The sequence below is a fragment of the Ambystoma mexicanum genome, chromosome 9, assembly GCF_040938575.1.
Source record: "Ambystoma mexicanum isolate Mex_15411 chromosome 9, UKY_AmexF1_1, whole genome shotgun sequence".
NCBI classification, from domain to species: domain Eukaryota; kingdom Metazoa; phylum Chordata; class Amphibia; order Caudata; family Ambystomatidae; genus Ambystoma; species Ambystoma mexicanum.
Genome location: NC_090931.1, coordinates 1,306,482,890 through 1,306,505,130, shown reverse-complemented (window position 1 = coordinate 1,306,505,130; position 22,241 = coordinate 1,306,482,890). Strand labels below are relative to the sequence as shown.

Here is a 22,241-nt window from a genome sequence, read left to right as displayed (position 1 = left end):
CACTGCGGGGTCCCGCAAGGGTCTTGTACCGCACCTACACTAACTGATATATTCACCTTACCTCTTTTCAATTACCTGGACGATTGCGGCATAGCGTATACAAACTATGCCGACGACACTCAAGTCTTATTCCCTCTCAGAGGCACTTATGAACAGGACTCAGCAGCGCTAGCCAGCATATATGCAGCCATTCAGGCTGGCAGCCAATGGACTATGTCTCACTGGAGACAAAACAGAGATCCTCCTAGTAGGCTTCAAAGACACGCTCAACAAACTAGACCCTCTATGTAGGACTTTTAACATTGATAACACTCCCATCACTGTGTCATCAGCTGTCAAAACACTAGCGGTCTTCATTGACTCTTCTCTGCTCATGACACGCCAAGTCAGTTCTATCGCGTCCTCTGCAGCACCCACCACCAAAATGATCAATGCAATAAAACCTTACTTGTCAACCTCAAACTGCCTCGCAATAGCCAGGGCCACCATTGGGGCCAAACTGGACTATTATAATGCACTTTTCCTGGAGACTTCTAATAAAACCTCACCAGGTTACATGTCACTCAGAACAATGCCCTCAGAGCGGCGCTGAGTATCCTAAAAGAGAACATCTCTCACAAGCTAGAAGAGAGGTGCACTAGCTGCCAGTTAAAGAGGGAATTCTATTTAAAACCATGGCCATCACACTCAAATGCTTCTCTCGCACTGCCCCAACCTACTTATCCAAACAAATAATACAAGTCACCTCCTCCAAACCCATTTGAGCTCACCACTCCAATCAGATATATGTCCCCGCTTTCAAAAGAGTCAAAGCGGGAGGCTCCAGCTTCCAACATCTAGCACCTAAAAACTGGAATGCCTTGCCCACTTCACTTAGAAATGAAGCCTCCTACACAGTCTTCCGCAAAGCGCTTAAGACCACACCCTTTAACTAACTCATGTGCACCAGAAACCTGGCACTCACTTTGAACGGTAGCTAACATATTTCGAAGAACTGCCTGTGCGGCTGATCTGGTTCCTCTATAACCACGGATCCATCATGCCATACACAATACTTCTGTAATTGTAAGTCTGTTTTTTACAGTTTTCTCCTCTTGCATTTAAAGTTTCTCCACTGCACAATCCACCATGTTCTATTCCTCTGTAACCAAGGATCAACTGGCTAATCTCACCATGTAATCTGTAATCCTCCCTCTAGAACTGTAAACATGATTGTTTTTATTCTGTACAACATGTTCCACTGTAACCAAGGAACAACTGGATAACCTCACCATGTAATCTGTAATCCTCTTAGAACTGTAAACATGATTGTTTTTATTCTGTACAACATGTTCCACTGTAACCAAGGAACAACTGGATAACCTCACTCTGTAATCCTTTTAGAACTGTAAACATGATTGTTTTTATTCTGTACAACATGTTCCACTGTAACCAAGGAACAACTGGCTAACCTCACCATGTAATCTGTAACCCTCCCTTTAGAACTGTAAACATGACTGTTTTTATTCTGTACAACATGTTCCACTGTAACCAAGGAACAACTGGCTAACCTCACCATGTAAACTGTAACTCTCTCTGTAGTTCTCTAACCATATTTGTATGTCAACACTGTCATTACTCTGTACTCCACTCACAACTAAGTAAGCCTACTGTAACAGCGCCATGATGCCTAAGGGCCGCCTGTGCGCTTTATAAATGTAAATAAATATCTACGGTGCTAAAGAATACTAGGAATTGATACGCATCTGCTGTTAAAGTCCACACATCTAAGACAGTGCTTCATGAGAGATACACCTTTCCTCTGGATATGTCGTGCTATGAGCAAATTCTCGAATACAAAAATAAAAAAAAACTTAAAACGAATGTCAACATGAACCGTAGTGTATTAACGTTTCTGTCTGGGTCATTACAACAGCTGGTAAAGAGATGGGAGACAGGGCACTTTAAAGCATGTGCACTTGGCAGCTTGGCTGAATCAACAGCTACACAGGTGCACATTTTAATGCCAGTCTAAGAGTGTGCATGGGTCGCAGGGGCTGGTGGATAGGGCATTCCCCATACCTTGGTTAAAGGGCTCTGGTCTGATTGTTATAGGGATGTATGTTTTTTTAACACTAACGTTTATGTTGATTTAACTATGGCATGGTGGGACCTTCCATCTAGAATTTGACCAGGAACGTAAATGAAACCAGTTTTTGTTGTGCTACTGATGGCAACTAATCCATGAAAACTGTTACATCAAATCCTATGGGATTGCGCCATTATGAAACACTTCCATGAATCAGGCCCTAAGTGTCTTCTGTTACTGGATTTAAGGTCAACCGTTCACCAAGGAGATCTTTCTGACGCGACGTGAAGCCACAGGACAGATGTTTCTCTGTGACCCGCCTTATGATGCATTCCAGCTGAACACAGAGACATTGTTCTAAGCGTGCAACCAAGCACCCCGGAACATGTACAGCACCTGCGGTCTTGGAACCGTCTAAGGTATACGATAAGGAAAGTCTACTACGCTGGAGTGAACTTTCAAGTCTTTTATGCTTCCATTGTGCTTTCTTGGGCACCAACGTCAGGCATGAGTAAGAGGCGCTGTGAAGGGATTATATGACGTACAGATGTTTAATTACATCAGGTTACCAGCCAATTCCAAGGCATTGCTCATGAACATGGAGAGCCAGCTGGAGTCTTCAGGCTTTGGCATTACATTGAGAAAGTTGCCCGGGCATGAAATGGCCAACCCTGAAATATTATATTCCAGGCATGCTATTTGGCTCCGTGGTTTATGCTTCCATATATGCCAGTGAGAGATGGGTGCCTAGAACTCACTATGATACACTTTGCTCTATTCTTTTGAGTGGTTGGTTTGCAGAGCTTACGCTGAACAATATTTCATTTCAGTTTTCAATAGTGTTTTGGGGCTGCAGCATTGCAGGAGAACCTAGACTACTGCCACCTCCTGCCATCCAATCTCACTGGTGACAGGGCAGGGAGTACCCAACTTTTAAAAAATTGCTACTGGGCTCCCCTAAGTCTCCAGAATTATAACCATTCTTTTATAAGGCGCTTAGCGCGAGACCGGGATTCGAACCTGTGTTTTTATGCGTTAGTCTTGCTTCCAAGACAAACGTGTTGCCCAGGGGTCAAGTCCTAAAAATGAAAGTGGGGGGACTTGTCAACAAATGCAATAGGATGTGACGTCACCAGAAATTAGCATTTCAAGGGGAAATATGCACATTTTATTAAATTGGCTCTGCATAACCACCCAAATTGCACAGGACGAAAGGTATTTGCCTTCCATAAAATCAACACACACATAACCAAGAGAGGATATCTAGAGTCAGAAATATGGAGGTTCCTAGGAATGTTTAGAGCCACTCTAATTGCATTATTTTGGATGATTTATATTTGTTTGATATTGCATTGGTTAGTACCCAGATAGAGGGGATTGCAGTAATCAATTTTGGATAGGACCAAGGTCCTGGCTAGTGTGGTGCAGTTGGCTGGTGAAAGGAAGGATCTGCATGCTGTGATAAGCTTGCAGGTGTATGAAGCCGCCGATGATACTGCATTAGTTTGCCTGGATAGTGAGAGAGTGGAATCGATGTAGATACCAAGCGTTTTTGTGTCCTTAGCCACTTTGATGGTGTTACCATCAATGGTGAAGGATTTAAACGATGAGTCAAGATGGCTAAATCTTTGGAGGGAGCCAAGGATGAGGAGCTCAGTCTTTTCGTCATTTAAGCATAATTCATGCTGCGCCATCCAGGCCTGGATTACTTGATAAATGGCGTTGATGGCTAGAGAGTCGGTTTTGTGGTCTCCTGTATTGGGGATAAGTATTTGGGTGTCATCGGCATAGTTGGTATACGTGACACCCAGTAGATCCAAGATGTCAAAAAGGGGTTTTGTGAACACATTGTAGAGTGTCCGGGACACACATGATGCTTGAGGGACTCCACAAGTGACAGGTGAAGGTTCAGGGGTGGCAGTGGGGGAGAAGACCCTCATGGATCTGTTATCCAGGAAGGAGGTGATCCAAGCTGTAGCTTTGTCCGAGAAGTGGGCGGGTGATGAATGGAAGGGGATGGTAGTGCAAGGAAGAGAGGGTAAGAGTAGCAGAAAAACAGGGTTGCCCATGCTGTTGAGGTCTACCAGGAACCCTGCAGAGTTCTTTGTTGGCCAATACACCACTGGTAACATTTGCCCAGCAATAAATATGTGTCATTTGTCCATAACCAATCAAGGACTACAAGTCCCAAAATCCGTAGAAAAGTCCTGGGAAGATGTATCTTGATTAAAAAGCAACTGAAAAGCAAACAGCATTGACAAAGTGGCCATGATTATGCGAGGTGCCTGTGTGCCTTGATATTGATGCTAATCAGTTGGTAGGTATCCAAAAGCAGAACACAGCCACAAAGTAGCTGTGATTATGCAAATCTGGCAACCTTATGGCTTAGATGGCTACTGTATTAGGTAAATGTATTGAATATTAAACATGTTTCACAGAACATCTATGAAGATCTCTTTAAGTTGCACAAATAATTATTTACTGTGCGCAGTAAAATGTAATAATATTTAAAATAAGAAACTTTTGGTGGGACCTATCGAACCCATGGCTCCTGTGGCTGCTTGCTTTCCAGCCGAAGGCTCTAACCTCGGGTTCGCAAACACCACGTGCCTGCACACATATAAAGTTGCTTTCATCCCAAGATGGCCACGCTCATTGTGGACAGAGCATGCAGACACATGTTGCTCAGTTGTATGAATGACACAGACTCACCATGACGGTGAAACTATAGACTGCATCTCATGCTGCAGAACCGCATGCATGGAGATTTTGAAACCAAAATGATGGCAATAGGTCAAAGAAATGATAGTTTCAGACAAGAAAGAGGAATGTCAGGGACGCCATTTTGGGGTCAGCTGAGGTTGCAGTTTGCAACCCCTGAGGACTCCCTTGGGATCCCAGTGATTTTAAAGGATGAAAAGACCTTTTTTTTGGGAAAAATAAAAAATAAAAAGGAAGCTCCTAGTGTAGCGGGGGCCTCCGCCACACCAGGTCGGGGGGGTCACCAGCCCAGTCCTCACGCATCAGGGTGAAGGCTGGGCCGGGGACGCGCTCAATAGGGGTTGGCGTTGGTGCTGACCATGACATGTGGCACACGTTCATCTCAAACCCCTTCTCCCTCGGCTTCCTCGCAGGTCACATACAGCAACCAAGAAGCTCTCGCAGATTTCTGGTTGCTGTTTGTGAGCAGCACTGAGGAGCTGAGGGTGACCTTGAAGGATGGACCGAAGCTTCAAGAAAAAGGTAAAAAGGCTATAAAAACAAATGATGTGTATTTTGCTGCATGTGTGAAGTGTGTGTCAGATGCATGTATGTGAATGGGGGTGTATGAGAAGTGATGTGATGTGTTTTTTTATGTTTTGGGTGGGTGTATGAGAATGTAATGAGTGGATGTAAGAGAAGGTGTGAGTGAGTGACTAGTGGGTGAAGGAGTATGCAGGATTATTGTGTATTTTTTAATGTTGTGTGTGGCGGTGTGTGTGGAGAGAATACAATGAGTGAATGTAAGAGAAGGTGCAAGTGACTGGTGGGTGAATGAGTATGAAGGTGATCGTGTGTTTTTGAATGTTCTGGGTGGGTGTATGCCTGTGTAGAGAATGCAATCGGTGGAGGTAAGAAAAGCTGTATGAGTGAGTGGCTGGTGGGTGAATGAGTTTGCATGTGATGGTGTGTTTTTTGAATTTTCTGGGTAAGTGGGTGTATGCCTGTGTAGAGAATGCAAGTGGTGGAGGTAAGAAAAGCTGTATGAGTGAGTGGCTGGTGACTTGCATCTATTGTACTTTTTTTCTTGATTTACCCCACACTCTAGAAAACCAATTGTTGGCCCTTTGCCCAAATTGCTGGCCTTTTACCCACATTTTTACAGAAAGTGTGCTGTGTAATGTGCCATTTTAACCCATTATTCAAAACATGTTCTTTGGGGAGGAGGAAGAATCCCCCCAACCTCCAAACCCATTTTCATTAGTTTGGGCTCCCTCGCTAAGCTCGGGCACAATAGCATACCTGTGACAAATATTTACACCCTTCAACAAGACAATTCACCAGGCACCACTGCTGGCTTAGTATATTTGTGGACAAGGCACCGGCCCTTCTTTCTACGCTACATGAAACATTAAAGCTTTGATTAAAAATCATATTTACGTCTTTCACTTGCAGTAGTGCATGCCCTTGCAGCGGCATACTCATCATGGACATTGCACACACGTGCTGGTCCGGGCCGGGCTGTGGCGTACCCTGTTCTTTGTTAAGGAGCTTGGGGGGGGGGCAAAGCATGGCCCATGACCTTATTTCTCTGCCTTCCTCTGATCTCGGGATGCCCAGCTAGTGAGCTCCGACTAACAAAGCGCTAGTCCTCTCAAGGTGAGCTTGCTTCTCTTTCCTTGCGACAGTCAAGTACTTTGAAAAGCGCAAGTTCTACTCAAATTAAACTGAAGACTATGTGCACCTCTTAAAAAGTCTATTTAAGATTAAGCGCTAGGATTCCCAGCAGAAGTCTCTACTGATGTCTACCTGATTTCCCCCTGATAAATTGGGTGCTTAGGCTGGAATGCACACTTTCCTCAGATTCCAAACAAAAGTCCTTGCGGGCGGTTCCCATCAGATTACCCATATTCAGTGCTTTCTCATATTCTAGTAAGCAGCCCCCCTTCTTAATTTCTTAATAATGTAGCAAGTTTGAACCTCGGCCTCAAAGAGGCTACTGGGAACTCTTGCAAGCTCACCGGGAACGCTTGGGATATGTCGACCTGAAGACTGTGGTTTTCTCTCAGCCAGTCTTGCGGTTTGCTTTAAAGTCCTGGGAACCTGGAGGCTCTTTCCATAATCTCTGTTAATGTATTTACATCTCTTTTTTACAAACAATAAACACCACCTGCTCCACAACCTCACCCTGCGTGACATGGAGATATGTGCGATTAGAGCCTACGGGTCACATATAAGTTGGCATGCGGGCTGAGGAACCCTGAAATCTGATACCTTTGTCATAGCTGAAGCATGTTACTTAAAATAGGCCGAGGCACCCCTCTTTTGAGTACTAAAAAATCAAGAAATCTTAAAACCTATTAGTACCCAGCAAGGGACAATCACATTGTTATAAACTATCTGATTGTCGCCGGGTCCTTACCTGCCTGTCAAAGCTCCGGTCGCAGTCATGCTCTTCAGTGTTCTTTCTGCTACTGATCACCATGGAAAGGGAGAGGGGACTACATGTAGTCTCTTCTCTCTGCTCCCCAGTGGCCATCTAATTCTTTTTTACTCCCATTTTAATGGCTGCCATGGAAAGGGAGAAAAGACCATGTCATCACCCTTCCATAGTGGCCATCTTCTTTGTTCTCTTTTTTCCCCTTTTTGCAAGGCCAAAATGGAAATGGAAAAGGGACTGTGTATAGTCCCTTAACCCCGTTCCATGGTCGGCCATCTGTATTTTTCGTCGTTTTTTCAGTTCGCTTGGGCCTGTAACTATTGGCCCTTGGGACATTACCTGGTAAGGTAATGCCCCCCTGGCTCTGGGTTTATTGCTTCATTATTACTGAGCATAGAATGCAGAGAAATCTGGCATGTAAATTCTAAACCACATACATGCTCTTGGTATTTCTCAAACCTCCCAAACCTTAAAGAAGTTTTGGTATTGAGTTTGGGTTAAGTTCATGACAGCTCAGTCCAACTGATGTTTCTGTAAACATTGGTCAGAAAAGGTAAGAGTCCTTTCTGCCAGCAGAAGTTTAAAGGAGACAATGTGTCAGCTTTCATGGCTAAAAACATGGAGGTGCTGCAGCATTTAGTTTCAGAGCATGAGAAAAATGAACTCTTGGGTTTAAGCTAGCAAAAAAACATGTGCCTTAAAAAATACTCCAAAGATATTAATCGTACTGGGATTTCGCTGATACATTAATTCCTAACATTGCATTACCTCTCTAAATGGACTCATAAGAATAATGCCTGATGAATAAATGGCGGCAGCATGCACATGTGGCGTGTAACTGACTCTGCCCTAGTAAAGCATTTTCAGGGTCATTGCCTGCCAAGCATCCTCTCTCTCTCTCTATTGTAAAATGACCACACTCATTGCTAATCCTTTGAGGGTGACAGGCCTTTACAATGATGCTCTTACATAGCCGGTCCGATAGCACAGTGAGTAGAGCACTCGCTCTGACATCTGTGTGATCCTGCTGACGGCAGGTTCGAATCCCGGCAAGGGTAATAATAAGCAGCGCTCAGATACCTAAAGCTTAATTATTATTATTATTTGCAACAATTCAGAAGCACCAATAAATCGTTTTCTAAAAAAGTTTACAAACTACGGTGCAATGGGTATAATTGAAATAAAGAAGGGGGATATGGCAAATTCCCTTTTTCAGCACAAAAAATGGACTACCCCTCATGCTTTGACATACAGTTGGCAAATGCATTCCCAGGTATAAACACTGAGGTAAAGACATGTTACCACGAAGTATTGATCTGATGTATTTTGCAGCCTGAAATAGCTATGGTAGTGAATCACCGCACACACACAGATTTCCAACAGGCTGAAAGCAGAAGAATGTTGGAACATGAATTTGCTCGTAGAATGGCCATTGGCCCAAAGCACACTTGCATGAGAAATGTTTCAGATACATGTCTGGCCGAATTGAGAAAATGCCCTGAACCCTTTTTCCAGAAGATATTTAAATACAACATGGGGAATTGTTCAGGTCACTGCCTTGATGATTATACAACTTTGATATGTAGATGTTTATGGAATGGCTGGGAAGTGTACCTAGCACCAGTGAAGTGCCATTGATGACTGCTAAGTGCTGGCGTTTATCCCTTTCCAAGAAGTGATCTTCCCCCTTTTCCTGAAAGCTCTCTTGAAAGAAGATGATTAGTACTGCAGCTGCTTCCAACCCACCTTTTCCAGGTAGTTCCTTCAATCTCTTTCTATATGAGATCCATGGAGCAGTTAGACCTCATGTCACACCATGTGATGTCACTGGTAATACCTGTATTGCTTGACATGAGGACTATTATCTGTGCATGAACTAATCCAGCATCAGAGAAAGCTTATGATCTCCTTAACTTCTAAATAACTATATACTAATACTCATTATATTTCACTATTCAAATACAACAAAAGTAGCTATACTTGCGGTCATAAACTTTCATAATACTAGGGAATTGGTAGAAACATTGCAGAATTCATTTTAAAAGTGCAGTTGTAGGTTTGTGATGGGAAGAGTATTACCTAATCTTCTGGCAAGTCCAAAATCAATTAGCTTGATCTTCGTGCCAGTCTTGTTGACACACATGATGTTTTCAGGTTTCAGGTCCAAATGGACAATTTGTTGCTTGTGGATGTATTGGACGCCCCCTGCTATCTGCTTCATGTACTTGATGACTTCCCGCTCCGTGAGCTCAAAGTCTTCATCGATGATTCTTTCAAAGAGTTCCCCTCCAGAAACACTGGAACAAAACAAAAGATATGGTCAGGCATTTGCTTTTGGAAATTTGTTAAAAGGCTTGAGCCAATGACAGCTGACGGCCAAAATGAAGAACCACTGAGTGAAAGTTGTAACCATTCAATGTATGTCCCCAACATTATTCAGGGTCTACTCTGGTCTTCCCCCTTCACAGTGTGCATTTTACATTGGATCTACTGACAATACGGGTGATTCTATGCATCTTTGCCATGCTGGCCAATCTCAGCTAAATCAACAAACGATACCCATACCAGCCATGACAGTTAAACCACCTAAGGATTGGCAGTCTGATAATACATTAATTTCAATGCGAAGTTCTGTTCAGACAACAGTGTGGGGGTCATTACGACTTGGGCGGTAAGGGATACCGGGCACCGGTAAGGAGACCGGTGCCGGTAATCCCTTACCGCCCTATTCCAAGGTCCCTTGGCGGGGACCGTAAGGAACGTGTGGTCTGACCACACATCCCTTACGGGTCCCGCTAAGGGACCAGGGCGCTAATAACGGGCTTGCAAGTCGCGAGCCTGTTATTAGCGCCCTCTCCATTTCCATTGAGCCCTATGGGGGCTCAAATGGGAATGGGGAATGGTTTGTTCAATGAGGACTTACCGGTCCCGCCAGGGTCAGACTGCACCGGTAAGTCCCCATTGAACAACACCGGTGCCGGACCCGTTATTGGAGGCAGCCATGGCACAAATAGCGCCATGACTACCTCCAATCTCGGAATGAGGCCCTGTATCTTTCTTTGACCAAGCCCCATTATAAAGCAAAGCAAACTGATATTGAACTTGTATTGTAATCCTTTCCTAATTACACTTTTATTTGAAGAAACCATGTTGGATTTGGGCCTATTTCAATAACAATTATTTGTGTTTGAGAACTATTACAACCAGTGAGAATCTAAAAGGGCCTCACTTGTGGCCTCCTCACAGTGTTTGCTACCACATTAGTTCATGTGAAGTTTATATCTGGGAGAAGGAAATCAGGATATCCCACAAACTGATCAGTCAATTCTAGGCCAGTTCAAATGCTGGGAGAAAGAGGCATTCGATGTACTTAACAATGTTAGGTTCAAGATCTTGGTCAATGGGACATAAGGCGCAGTGTTGCTATGAAGGGAGTTCCCTTTAAAGCCTTTCTGAGATATGACTTGTTTTTGGAGGAGGCTCCTTGTCAGGTGACGAGGAAGCAACAGTTCCATTAGATCAGGGGTCTTGTTACGCTCACCTGGTATCCACAGGGACGCCACCCAGCCGGGTTACTCGCTGGTATGCTTCTTAGCTTTGCCCTGATGTGGTCTGCAGTGAAGGTTCTGCCTGAAAATCCAGGAGGACTGTGTTCAAGACTGACCGACTGGGGTAAGTATCATCCCTCCACCCCCGTATGATTTCAGTCCCTCTGGCGCCCTTTCCTCACCTTGTGGTAGAATTAGGCGTGCTCTCCGTCCTGCCTTCTTTGCAGGGGCGCATTGTCTTTCATGGGAGAGTGCGGTCCAGTTACTTCACTGACGCCGGCCCGTTTGATATTGTTCAGGTAGGTCTTATTGCTGTTCTTTAGTTTTGTTGCTATCCTGCATGCCTTTCTTTGTTTAAAATGTCTCTTTTTTCTCCCTTAGGTATACAGAGCTTCAGCGCGGCGAACTAGCTTGGTTGAGCCCCGCTGGTAAATGATGGCGCATTAAGAGCGCTATGATAAGGTAAGTAAGCGCTATGCGCAGCGCTGCGAAGTCTTGCCTTTGCTAACCTGTGTTTTCCTTCCTTGTAGGTCACGGTGTTCTTCAGCGCGAGTGGAATGTCCGGAGTGGTGTCAGCCGAGAGGCGACCAGCCAGGTAACCCTTTTGAGCAGTTCGTAATTTGTAAATGTCTCTACTGCTTTCTTTAATGTTGCCTCTATCTTCCTCTTTCAGGTCGTTCTGTCCGGGAGGCGTGCAGATTCGAGGAAGCTGTTCTCAGTAGCTCCAAGTGTTTATAGATGAATACTGCAGGTAAGATGCTGCTGCTAATGATGTTCCTTTTGTCTCCTTGCAGGTTCTGCTTCTCCGAGGTCCGAGGGAATAGCTGGACACGGTGAGCGTCACGTTGCAAGCTGCAAAGTAACGCAAAGCATGTTGTCTTGCTCGGGTGTGGTTTAAATAGCCCCAACAAAATAGTCCAGGTAAAGTAGTCCCAGGCTACCACACCCAAAACACTAGACCGCATAGCTTGGTTCTTAGGACCCAAGCTATGTGGATGCATCCATGGTGGTTGACAATACAATAAAGTAGTTCCCAAGCATATTGTTTTTCATGGTGTATGAGACTGGCGCCATAGGCACCAGGACTGGTCCCATAAGGGCTTTTGAAGAGAATGAGATGCTCTAGAGGCTCGAGTCCTGCCTCCACCGGCCAATGGGTTTGCCAGAGGGGGTTTTGCGTGAGGGTCGTGACAGGTCTGCAACAGCATAGATAATAGCCAGATATCATGGGAATTGTAATCCAAAACATTTGGGGAGCCATCGGTTGCAGACCCCTGCAATAGATAATCAGGTCCCTGGTTGTGTGAAGCTTCATGGTCCAGGAAAAGGGGCTGAAGGGGACCAGCGGAGTGACATTACATGCAGGTGTGTAGTGGTCAGAGTATGTAATGCTAGCAAGGGGTTTTGTTGCACAGTTTTGTTTGCTTTTGGAGGGAGATCCTTATCCTCAGCAGGTGCGTCCCTCTGGAAAAGCCACTTTGCCGCCCTCCTTCTTGTGCCTGATCCTTGCAGAGACTCCTCAAGACTTTCCTCTTCTCCTCTTCCTTCTTTCTCCCTGTACCCTGCTAACCTATCTCTCTGCTCTTTCCCTCCCTCCTCTGCCTTACAGCTTGCTGGCTGGCCACCTGGTGTACCTCAGAGTCTCACAGGATCCGGGCACCCCCGCCAGTCCTCTCTTGCCCATTCCTTAGGGCTCTGCACCCCACCCACCCTCACTGCACTTGAGTAATAACCCCTGAGAGCTGCTCTCACTTCACTTACCCCAGCCTCCACCGACTGGGTGCACTTGGACCTCCCCCTGTGACCGTCTGTGCACTTGCACGATCCGAATGCCCGTGTCTGAAGATCGTCTGTTCTCCCTTATCCTCACCCTAAATCGTTGTCAGGCCTATTTGCTGTGTCTCAACTGTTAAATGTATTATATGCACTTACTCTGCCTGTGCAGACTATTATCGTCTCAGAATTTCAAGGGCTCTGAGCGACTGCTGTTTTTCCCCATGGTCCCACCCTCGTTGAGTGCTTTGAAACACTTGCCTGTGCATAGGCGCTTTATAAATAAACTTTACCATTACCTTTGTAGCCTGTTCAAGGTATTAGGGAGACCGCCATAAGCCCCACTGTATTAGTTAATCCTAGACATTGCAACACTTTATGCCTCCATATAGTATTTCCTGATCAACCAAGGAATCTATGTTACTTAATAGCTAATATGTAAATACTGCTTGGTTGTCATTCCTTTCTTGGCATCGTGGAAAGTGAGTTAACCGGTGCAGCATTGCAATGGAATTTGATTATTCAGGATGACAACAGTTGCATGCTGCTTTCAAACCTTAATGTGATCCTATGCAATGCCAAGAGGATTCTGTAGGTTGTTTTGAGTTGAGAAACCAGAACAGCGAATAGACAATCACCCTTCCTTTGTCTCCTGTACCAGCGGACAACTAACACATTCTTCAGAGCTGATTTCAGGCCTCTGGGAGGAACATAAGGCTGATCCCGGAACAATGATGATAATGGATGATGTGCACAAATGCTCATCAAGGCAAGTTCCTCTCAATTTTATAGAAATGTGACAAATCCCTTGGTGTCGTCACTTCCTCCCTGGGGGGGTGGGCATTCCCATGGGGCTAGGGAGGTGGCACCACTGCCCTCTAGTCCCCCTGGGGGTGGTGCTTATCTGGATGTTTCCATGGGAGGGGACCCCCTGTGCGGAGTGGAGGAAGGGAAGACTATCAAGGGAGAACATGGTATACTACTGTATACTACTGTATCTCCTCATACATATATTACACCTTACCATCGTCATTGCCACCATAACCATGTACCCTGCAGATAATGCACCCTGTCCAACCCTAGAAAGAAACACTAGACTACGAGCCAGACTACCCCGTCTCTACGAGCCCATCTACCACAACAAGAGACCCACCCTGCAACACACCAAAATCCACCCGAGCCACATCACACCCTGCTACAACCCCACCCAACCCAAACTCATCCCTATAACAATCCAGGATACACCCAACACTACCACTATATCCGGAGCTTTGATCAACGCCAGATCGATAATGGCCCACGCCACAGAAATAGCAGACACCTTATCCTCAAACAACCTCGACCTCCTAGCTATCACTGAATCATGGCTGCACGAAGCAGCAGGCCCAGCACTCTCAATAGCCATTCCAGAAAATTACCAAATAATCAGAATGGACAGGCCCAACAACAGAGGAGGCGGCCTAGCCATCATAGCTAAAACAAACCTCGAGCTAAGACCACTGCCCCAAACATCTCCCAAATCCTGCGAACTCCTAGTAGCCAAACTACCCATTTCCAACTGTCGCACCTTAACCATCCTTCTAATATATAGGCCACCCGGCCCCATTGGCTCATTCGAAGCAGACCTATCCAGCCTCCTAGCCAACAACACAAAAGACACCACCCAAATATTACTACTAGGCGACTTGAATCTAGGACTAAACGACCCTGACGACAAATCGGCACAAGCCATAGCTAACATGCTAGATGAACACGGCCTAATCCAAAGAGTGCTCACCCCCACCCATAATAAAGGTAGGACCTTGGACTGGATCGCCACTCTAAACTGCGACACCATCATTACCAAATCCACTCCCCAGCACTGGACAGACCATTACCTCATTGACTTCACCTTATCTCTCAATAGAGAAGTCAACAAAAGAAAAATCATGGCACCACCACTACCCACTAGAGCAAAAAAAAACATAACCCCAGACAACCTCCTACCACTACTACTGCCAACCCTCAATGCTCTCCCCGACAATCTAAAACCAGAACTCCTAGTAGAAAACTATAACAATACCATAAAAAAAGGACTAGACATCATTGCCCCTCTAAAACTGCAAAAAAGCAAACAGCAAGCCCACCTGAACACCTGGTTCACCCCACATCTGAAAGAACTTAGACTGCACAAAAGGAAACTTGAAAGCCAATGGCACAACTCCCCTACAGAAGAGAACAAATCACAACTCAAACTTTGTGCAAACAACTACAAAAAAGAAATTCTACTCACAAAAAAGAAACTATTCAATGAAAGAATCGAAAAATCGAGCTCCAACACCAGAGAACTATTTGCTATACTAAGGGAATTAGAATCCCCTATACCCCCACCAGACAATATAATTAAGGATAAAGCATGGTGCACCAGCGTCCAAAACGCCCTAACTAATAAAATCAAAAGTCTCCAAACCAAAATCGCTCTGAAAAAAGACTCTCTCACCACCAATGAAGCATCTCCCAGCAACCACGACAAAACAGCCAACCGTCCAGGCCATAATCTCTTCAGATTTACCAAAATATCTATCCCAGAAACAGAAAAAATTATAGCCTCACTTAAACCATCTAACTGCAAAGGCGACAACTGCCCTCCCCAAATAATCAAGGATGCTGCTAGGGATCTAGCCCCCTTCATAACCAAGCTGATCAACGCATCCTTCTCCTCCAACACCATACCAAGCAACCTCAAAGAATCTTGGGTCCTGCCTCTCCTCAAGAAGCAAACCCTAGACCCCGCCATTCCCACCAATTACAGGCCCATCACCACGGTGCCATTCCTGTTAAAGATAATAGATAGAGTAGCATACCTGCAGATTCAGCAATATCTTGAAACTCACAAACTACTAGGCACCCACCAATCAGGCTTCAGACCGAAGCACGGCACCGAGACAGCCTTAATCGATCTTAAAACCCAGATCAATGAGATTAACGACAAAGGGAACACTGCCATGTTACTACTCCTCGATCTGTCGGCAGCATTTGACCTGGTGGATCACGCAGTCCTGTGCGAACACCTGGCCTCAGCAGCCCACTTCTCGAAAGAGGCCATAGCCTGGATCCAATCATTCCTGGACAACCGAACTATGAGGGTCTTCTCCACCCTAGCCTCAGCAGACCCCATTAAAATAACCTGTGGGGTGCCCCAAGGCTCCTGCGTCTCTCCCACCCTCTACAACATCTTTACCAAGCCCCTATTTGACAAGTTGGACAGACTGGGTGTCTCATATACCAATTATGCAGATGACACCCAGATCCTCATACCCCTCTCAGGCAACTACGCTTCAGATACGGCCTTGGTAAACAAAATATATCTCATCATTCAGGCATGGATGGCCACACACGGTCTATGTCTAAATGATGAGAAAACCGAAATCCTGCTCCTCGGATCCAATACCAATCTCAAAAAACTCAGTTCCAACTATAAGGCCTTCAACATTGATGGCAATACCATCACAGTGGCCAAAACAGTGAAAACACTAGGCTTTCACCTTGATGCAACCATGTCACTAAAAAAACAAGTCAACTCACTAGCATCCTCCACCGCCTACACATGCAAGCTAATTAGGGCAAGTAGAGCCTTCCTCACCCAAGCTAGCTGCATCATCATAGCCAACGCCCTCATACTATCCAGACTGGACTATTGCAACGCCATGTACCTAGGAGCCAACAAATGCATAACCAACAAACTACAGACACTACAAAACAACGCTCTCAGAACAGCCCTCAACCTACCCTCTAAGGAACACATCTCCAACAAAAGAAGAGAACACAAATGGCTTAAAATCCATGACCGCATCTCCCTCAAAACGGCATCACTCACCCACAAATGCTTAAACAACGCAGCCCCCCCCTATCTCGCATCCAGAATAAAGAAAAAAACGTCCACCCGCCCCACCAGATCGATCAATTCCTACTGCCTGCAGGTACCCAATTTCAGACAAAAGAAAACCGGCGGCAGCAGCTTCCCTGTCCTGGCAGCCCAACACTGGAACGCCCTCCCACTACACATTAGGACTGACCAATCCTACTATAGCTTCAGGCGAAACACCCTCACTTGGCTGCGGGCCAATGATCCTCACGACTAACCCTGCCATCTAATCTGATCATGCCAATGCTATAACCTGACTACCATGCACAGCCTTAAATTTGTAAATATGTAAATGCAACCGAACTGCCCCTACGCACAGTATTAATATGTAAATTTGTAAGCCTTCGCTCAATTATATGTATATATGCTCATCCCACACAATGTAACTGTAAATGCAATGCACTTTTTCTCATGCCTATCTTATTCTGTAACCAAGTTTTTAAGTAATCCTATCTTCCTGACCTCTGTTGCGCCCTGTTACCTCTGGGTTTTGCGCGCTATACTAAATAAATAAACAACAAATAAACAACAACAACACCCCCAAAAACACATCCCAACACTTTTGGGCCAAAACATGCTGCTTCCTCTTTACCTCCTCTTTCTACTCATAGTAACTTTATACAGAGTAGACCTGTCTATGAGTATGAGAAAGACCATATTGTGACAAGGAAGAATAAGGGAAACTATGGGTCTGTAGATACTGGCATGAGAAAGAAGAGAAGAGGATTGAAGATCCCTTCGCTGAACCGAAGCAAACATACTAGGTCTCAATCACACACAAGCGGTCAAACATAGAAATAGATTAAGGACTTATCTCGTTGTCAGATCGTCCCTGGAGGAACTGCGAGCTGGAGGGAGCTGCCGTGTGGAAAACAGGGACGGAAGGAGACTGCAACGCTAGTCAGAGAGCAGTCACGTCCCACGCTATATAATAACACATCATTATCATTTGGCCATGGACGTCTGCTTGTATTCACAGTAATTTGGTAATATGGGCCTATACACACTGATCTTAACGATACATATGGTGATCCATTCTTGTGTGAAATGCATTATAGTGATATCGTAACCATATTTTTCGTATTGTACTTAGGAGCAATGCTATGTGATGCCACTTCCTGTTTTGTCAAGCGGTGAAAGGTCGAGTTCCATCGCTTCCCGTGATATCACTTTGGCGTGGGGTCAAATGACATCACTTTCTGTGCTGTCATCAGAGGTCTAGGGTCATCTGATATCACTTGCACTACCACTGCCGTTTTGGTGAAATGACGTCCCTGGGCCCAGGGCATTACCTGGCCTGGTAATGCCCCCCTGCAAGGGCAAAATTGCTTAATCAATGCTATGGAACCCGAGGCCCGTGCTTGACACCAAGTTTCAGGACTAAGAGTTGATGGCATAAAAGTTAGGGCCACTCTACAGCTTTAATGTTTTCTCTCCATTGGTATTCAATGCAGCCTAAAATGTTCATATAACATATATATATATATATATATATATATGCTTGTGGGTTGCTCTGACAATAGCCTGCTAGGATGGGATATGAAATGTTACTCACTGGAGGTCACTGTCGCATCTGTTTCACGAACTAAAGATGGAGGAAATATGACAGCATCACGCACTAGTAAGGCATGGACTCCTGGATGCAGCACCCCATGCAACTCTCCACACCCAAATCCAAAGGACACTGCTGCTAAGTCTCACCTAACCAGCAAAGATGAGCCGGGGCAGAGCTTAAAGCTACCGGCTCACAGCCGGACACAGAAGGAAACTAGGACCAGAAGATGGAAGAGGAGATGGCTTCGAATGTCCTACTTGGTCTCGTTCTTTTCCTTGCTCGTTCTTTCTCGGCAGAATGCCCAGCCTGTCCCCAAGGATCGAGGTTCTCCCATCACATACACATTGCAGAGAAGCCAGTCTACAGCTGGAAGGTTTCAGATGAAAAGGCAATTTGAAGGTCTTCAGCAGACATTTTTTATTTTATCTAAATATAAAATAAAAAAAGGTTGCTGCAAACAGCCAATCAGAACGGCCCAATGCAGACTACGGCCTTCTTTTAGTAGCGTGCCTGATTTGTTCCATCATTTTGGCGTGCTCTTTTTCTGGCAAACACAGCTGTGACACCAGACAGTAAGGGATGCTGCCTGATTCCTGATGACAGGTCGTTTGCTATTTCTTTGACGAATGTGTACTCCTTAAGGGGGTTGGGAGAGGGGCACTTGAATGGGGGACTGCAAGTAATGGGTCATTTCTCTGCACAGCAATATCGCACGGTTCTTATAATTCACAAACATGAAGTATTGGCTTAAACTACAAAAGCCTTCAAGATATGCAAGCTAGATTTATTTCAGCTGCTGTGACTTTGGGCACAGATTTCCGGAAAGGGGTCCCTTTGGACCACAGCGTAGGGGGGGAGAATCGGCAACAAGGGACAGATACATCACGGGGCTTCTCAAAATTCTTTGAAAGCAGATAACTTAACTAAGAAACATTATTCAATTTCAAGCACCAAAGAGGTACTGCAGCAACTAAGCATGACAGGACCTGGCACCGGCTCAACCAAGCCGCCAAATGCCCTTGGGATTCTTTGCAGATGCTGTGATTTAAAGGAGAGGTTTCCAAACCGGGGTCTCTGACCCATGGCGAGGGAGGAAAACTGGAAAGGAAGGAAAAGAAACCATCACAGGGATTCTGGGAAAGGAAAGGCGATCCATTAGCATTATCCATCATCTTGCAGGAGAAGGAGTGGTAGAGCTTCAGAAACCACTCGTGTCTTTACCACTGTAAACTCTGGCATGAGCCCAAAGAGGCAGTACAAGTCTAGGCCATGGGTGTCCAAGACTGGTCCTCGAGAACCCCAACAACCCATCTGTTCTGCACAAGCAGTGACCATGCACACTCCTCCCCTCATTCTAACATTCAAACATGTTTTGTGTGGATAGCCTGAAAACATGTAGAGGATTTGACCCTTCACGATCGGACTTTGAGAACCCTCGGCTAGACTTTCAAAGAGTGTGTGGGTCCCCAATACAACATTGTTTGGTCACTTGGGTTAGTTGAAAGTATGATATGATAGGTTATTTATAATGCGCTTAATACCCAGAGGTTTCTAAGCGCTACCCGGGATCTCCGTGTCCTCTTGCTTCCAAGGAGAGCACATTGCCCCTGAGCTATCCCCCGAAGACGAGTAGTAGTAGTAGTACAATATGCTACATTACTCCACTATCTTAATAAGTAAAATTATCTTCATCACTATTATTAACCACCACCACTTTCATCACTCCTATTCAATTCATGACCGAATCTAGGTCCAGAGCCAACAAGACAGTCGGCCAGGTCACAGGTTGAACAGACGCGCAGGGCCATTTTGTACTGGTGCGGTGCAATGTCGCAGCATTATCAAGGAATCTTGCAGAGACGCTTGCAGCGATGATCACTGCATAAAAGATATTTGTGGCAATTAAGCAGTGCAAAATGACATTTTATACTGGTTGGTTTGGTACACGGTTTAGTGCAAAATTGCCTGCAATTGGTGCAATTTGTTTAACGCAGACCTGGGGAAAAATTTGCCAGCACCTGTGCAATCTGTGATCAGATGTCATAGCCCGGGTGCCTGTGGACTCTACAGGTGCTTGCTAAAGCAGAGTGCTGCAAGGACACGGAAGAGGAGTTGGCAGAGCCTTTAGGGGGTGGCAGATCTCTCTGTGCAGATAGGGTTTTGGGAGGCTCTCTTCTGTGGAACATAATCACTAAGGTATTTTCTTTCTTTTACACTCTGCATTCAAGGGTACACTCAAAAGAAGTTTGACAAAAACAGTTTTTCTTGTCAACTTATTTTAACATTTTTGCCACTGCGTGTCTGCTGTGGGATCATGTTTGGGATTATTATCTAGAACACAATTGGGAACATGTTGTGTTAGTACAAGTTTGGCCATTTATACAAACCTAGTGCATACACGTATCCAGTTTATTTATTTTTGATTTTTGTACAGCACTGCACACAAGTGGGCTTCAGAGCGCACAACAAAGACAGACAAAAAAAACAAGAAATCAGGCCGGGGGTGGGAGGGTGAGGAGGTTCAGAGAGGGAATTAACTAATCGGCTGAATTAAAGAGGAAGTTTTGGATGGTTTTCTTGAATATGGACAAAGAGATGGAGGATTTGATGGAGGGATGCAGGGGGTTTTATTCTTGAGGAGCTCCAATTTCAAAGCTTGAGCCCCCAAACCTCTCTGGGCGAAGTCAAGGTTGGTTCAAGGAGTTGGAGTTGTTAGAGCGCAAGGTTCTGGTCGGCTGTGAGCAGGAGATCTTCTTTCCAGGTATTGCGGTGCAGCAGCATTTTGGAATTTTTATGTCAAGGATAGAAACTTGTTTCTGACTCTCTCTTTAACTGGAAGCCAGTGGAGTCTCTTTGTAAGGTCTGAGACATGGTCAGCAGAGGCTAGTCAAAAGATTGCCCTAACAGCGCCATTGTGTGTGGTCTGCAGGTGTTTAAGATTGGCTTTAGTGGTGCCTATAAATAAGCTGTTGCAGTAGTCCAATTGCAAGTTGATTAACGCGATGGCAAGGAGAGATTGATTTTTAGTTGTAAGGTAGGGCCTGATCTGGTGGAGGAGTTTAGTAACGTATCCACAAGAGGAACGGAGATTAGAGACATGCAGTTTCATAGACAGTTCAGAGTACAGTGTTACTCCTAAGGTTTGCGCTGATTTGCTGATGGGAATCTGATCACCCATGATAAAAAAAGAAGTGGGAGTACTCAGCATCGATTTTTCTTAGGCGAGGGTCTGAGTCAAAAATGATGAACTCGGTTTTGTTGTTATTCAAGGCAAGGGAGTTATAAGCCATCCAATTCTGGATTTTTTTTTAGATGTTATTCACAGTTTTGGAGTCAGTGGCGTGGATACCAGTCAGTTCAAAGAGGACCTGGGTATCGTCTACGTAGTTGGCATATTGGACACCCAATTCATCAAGAAGATCAAGAAGTGTTCTTGTGTAAATGTTAGATAGAGTCAGGGTTAGGCAAGAGCCCTGTGGAATACCGCACAAGAATGAGAAGGGTGAGGCTTCAGCTTTCTCAACAGCCACCCTCGATGTTCTGGGACCCAAGAAGGAAGTTAACCAGTTGGCTGCCTTCTCTGAGTAATTGACAATGTTCAACAGTCTTTCACGTAGCAAATCGTGATAAATGAGGTCAAATGCTGCAGAGAGGTCAAATAACATGAGAAGAGCAGAGTGACCTTTTTCTACGATACCTGAGATGTTAGATTTAAGCTTCGGTAAAGCAGTCTCAGTCCTGTTTTCTGCTCTGAAGCCTGACTTGTGAATGCCCAAAAGTTTGTTCTTCTCTACAAAACGTTGTAGTTGCAAACAGGCAAACTTTATCAATGATTTTCATTAGACAGGGTACATTGGTAATGGCCCGATAGTTTTTGGCTATAGCAGGATCCAAGGTGTTCTTTTTCAGCAACAGGGTCATCCAGACATTCTTTAAAGAAGCTGGTATCATGCCCACTAAAAAAGACATATTGATCATCCTAGTGATTCACAGGGTACTAAAGTGTCCAAGAAGTCTTTCAGGATGTTAGTAAGGCAGGGATCCCCTGCACATATGATGGGTTTAAGGCCCTTGATGATGTTGTAAACTAAGGTTTCAGTGCAGAATTGAAACTCAAATTTGGGAGTAGGTGGCATACGGAAGTCTTCGATAGAGATGTTAGGTAAAGATGCTTCATTTCTCGCAGCCTGTTGATTACACTGATTAGCGATCTTGGACTGATGGCCAGAGGCCTTTTCCGGAAATTCATCTTT

The 22,241-nt window shown here is 45.0% G+C and overlaps 1 protein-coding gene across 4 annotated transcripts in view; it reads right to left on the bottom strand.

Annotated features, from left to right (window-relative positions):
- The window catches only part of MYLK (myosin light chain kinase), a 1,914,870-nt gene that overhangs the window by 98,512 nt on the left and 1,794,117 nt on the right, over positions 1-22,241 (bottom strand). For all 4 annotated transcript variants that reach the window (XM_069616671.1, XM_069616673.1, XM_069616672.1 and 1 more), the window contains one exon: positions 9,288-9,505. In XM_069616671.1, the coding sequence (XP_069472772.1) occupies positions 9,288-9,505 (218 nt within the window). The remainder of the gene's footprint in view (positions 1-9,287; positions 9,506-22,241) is intronic.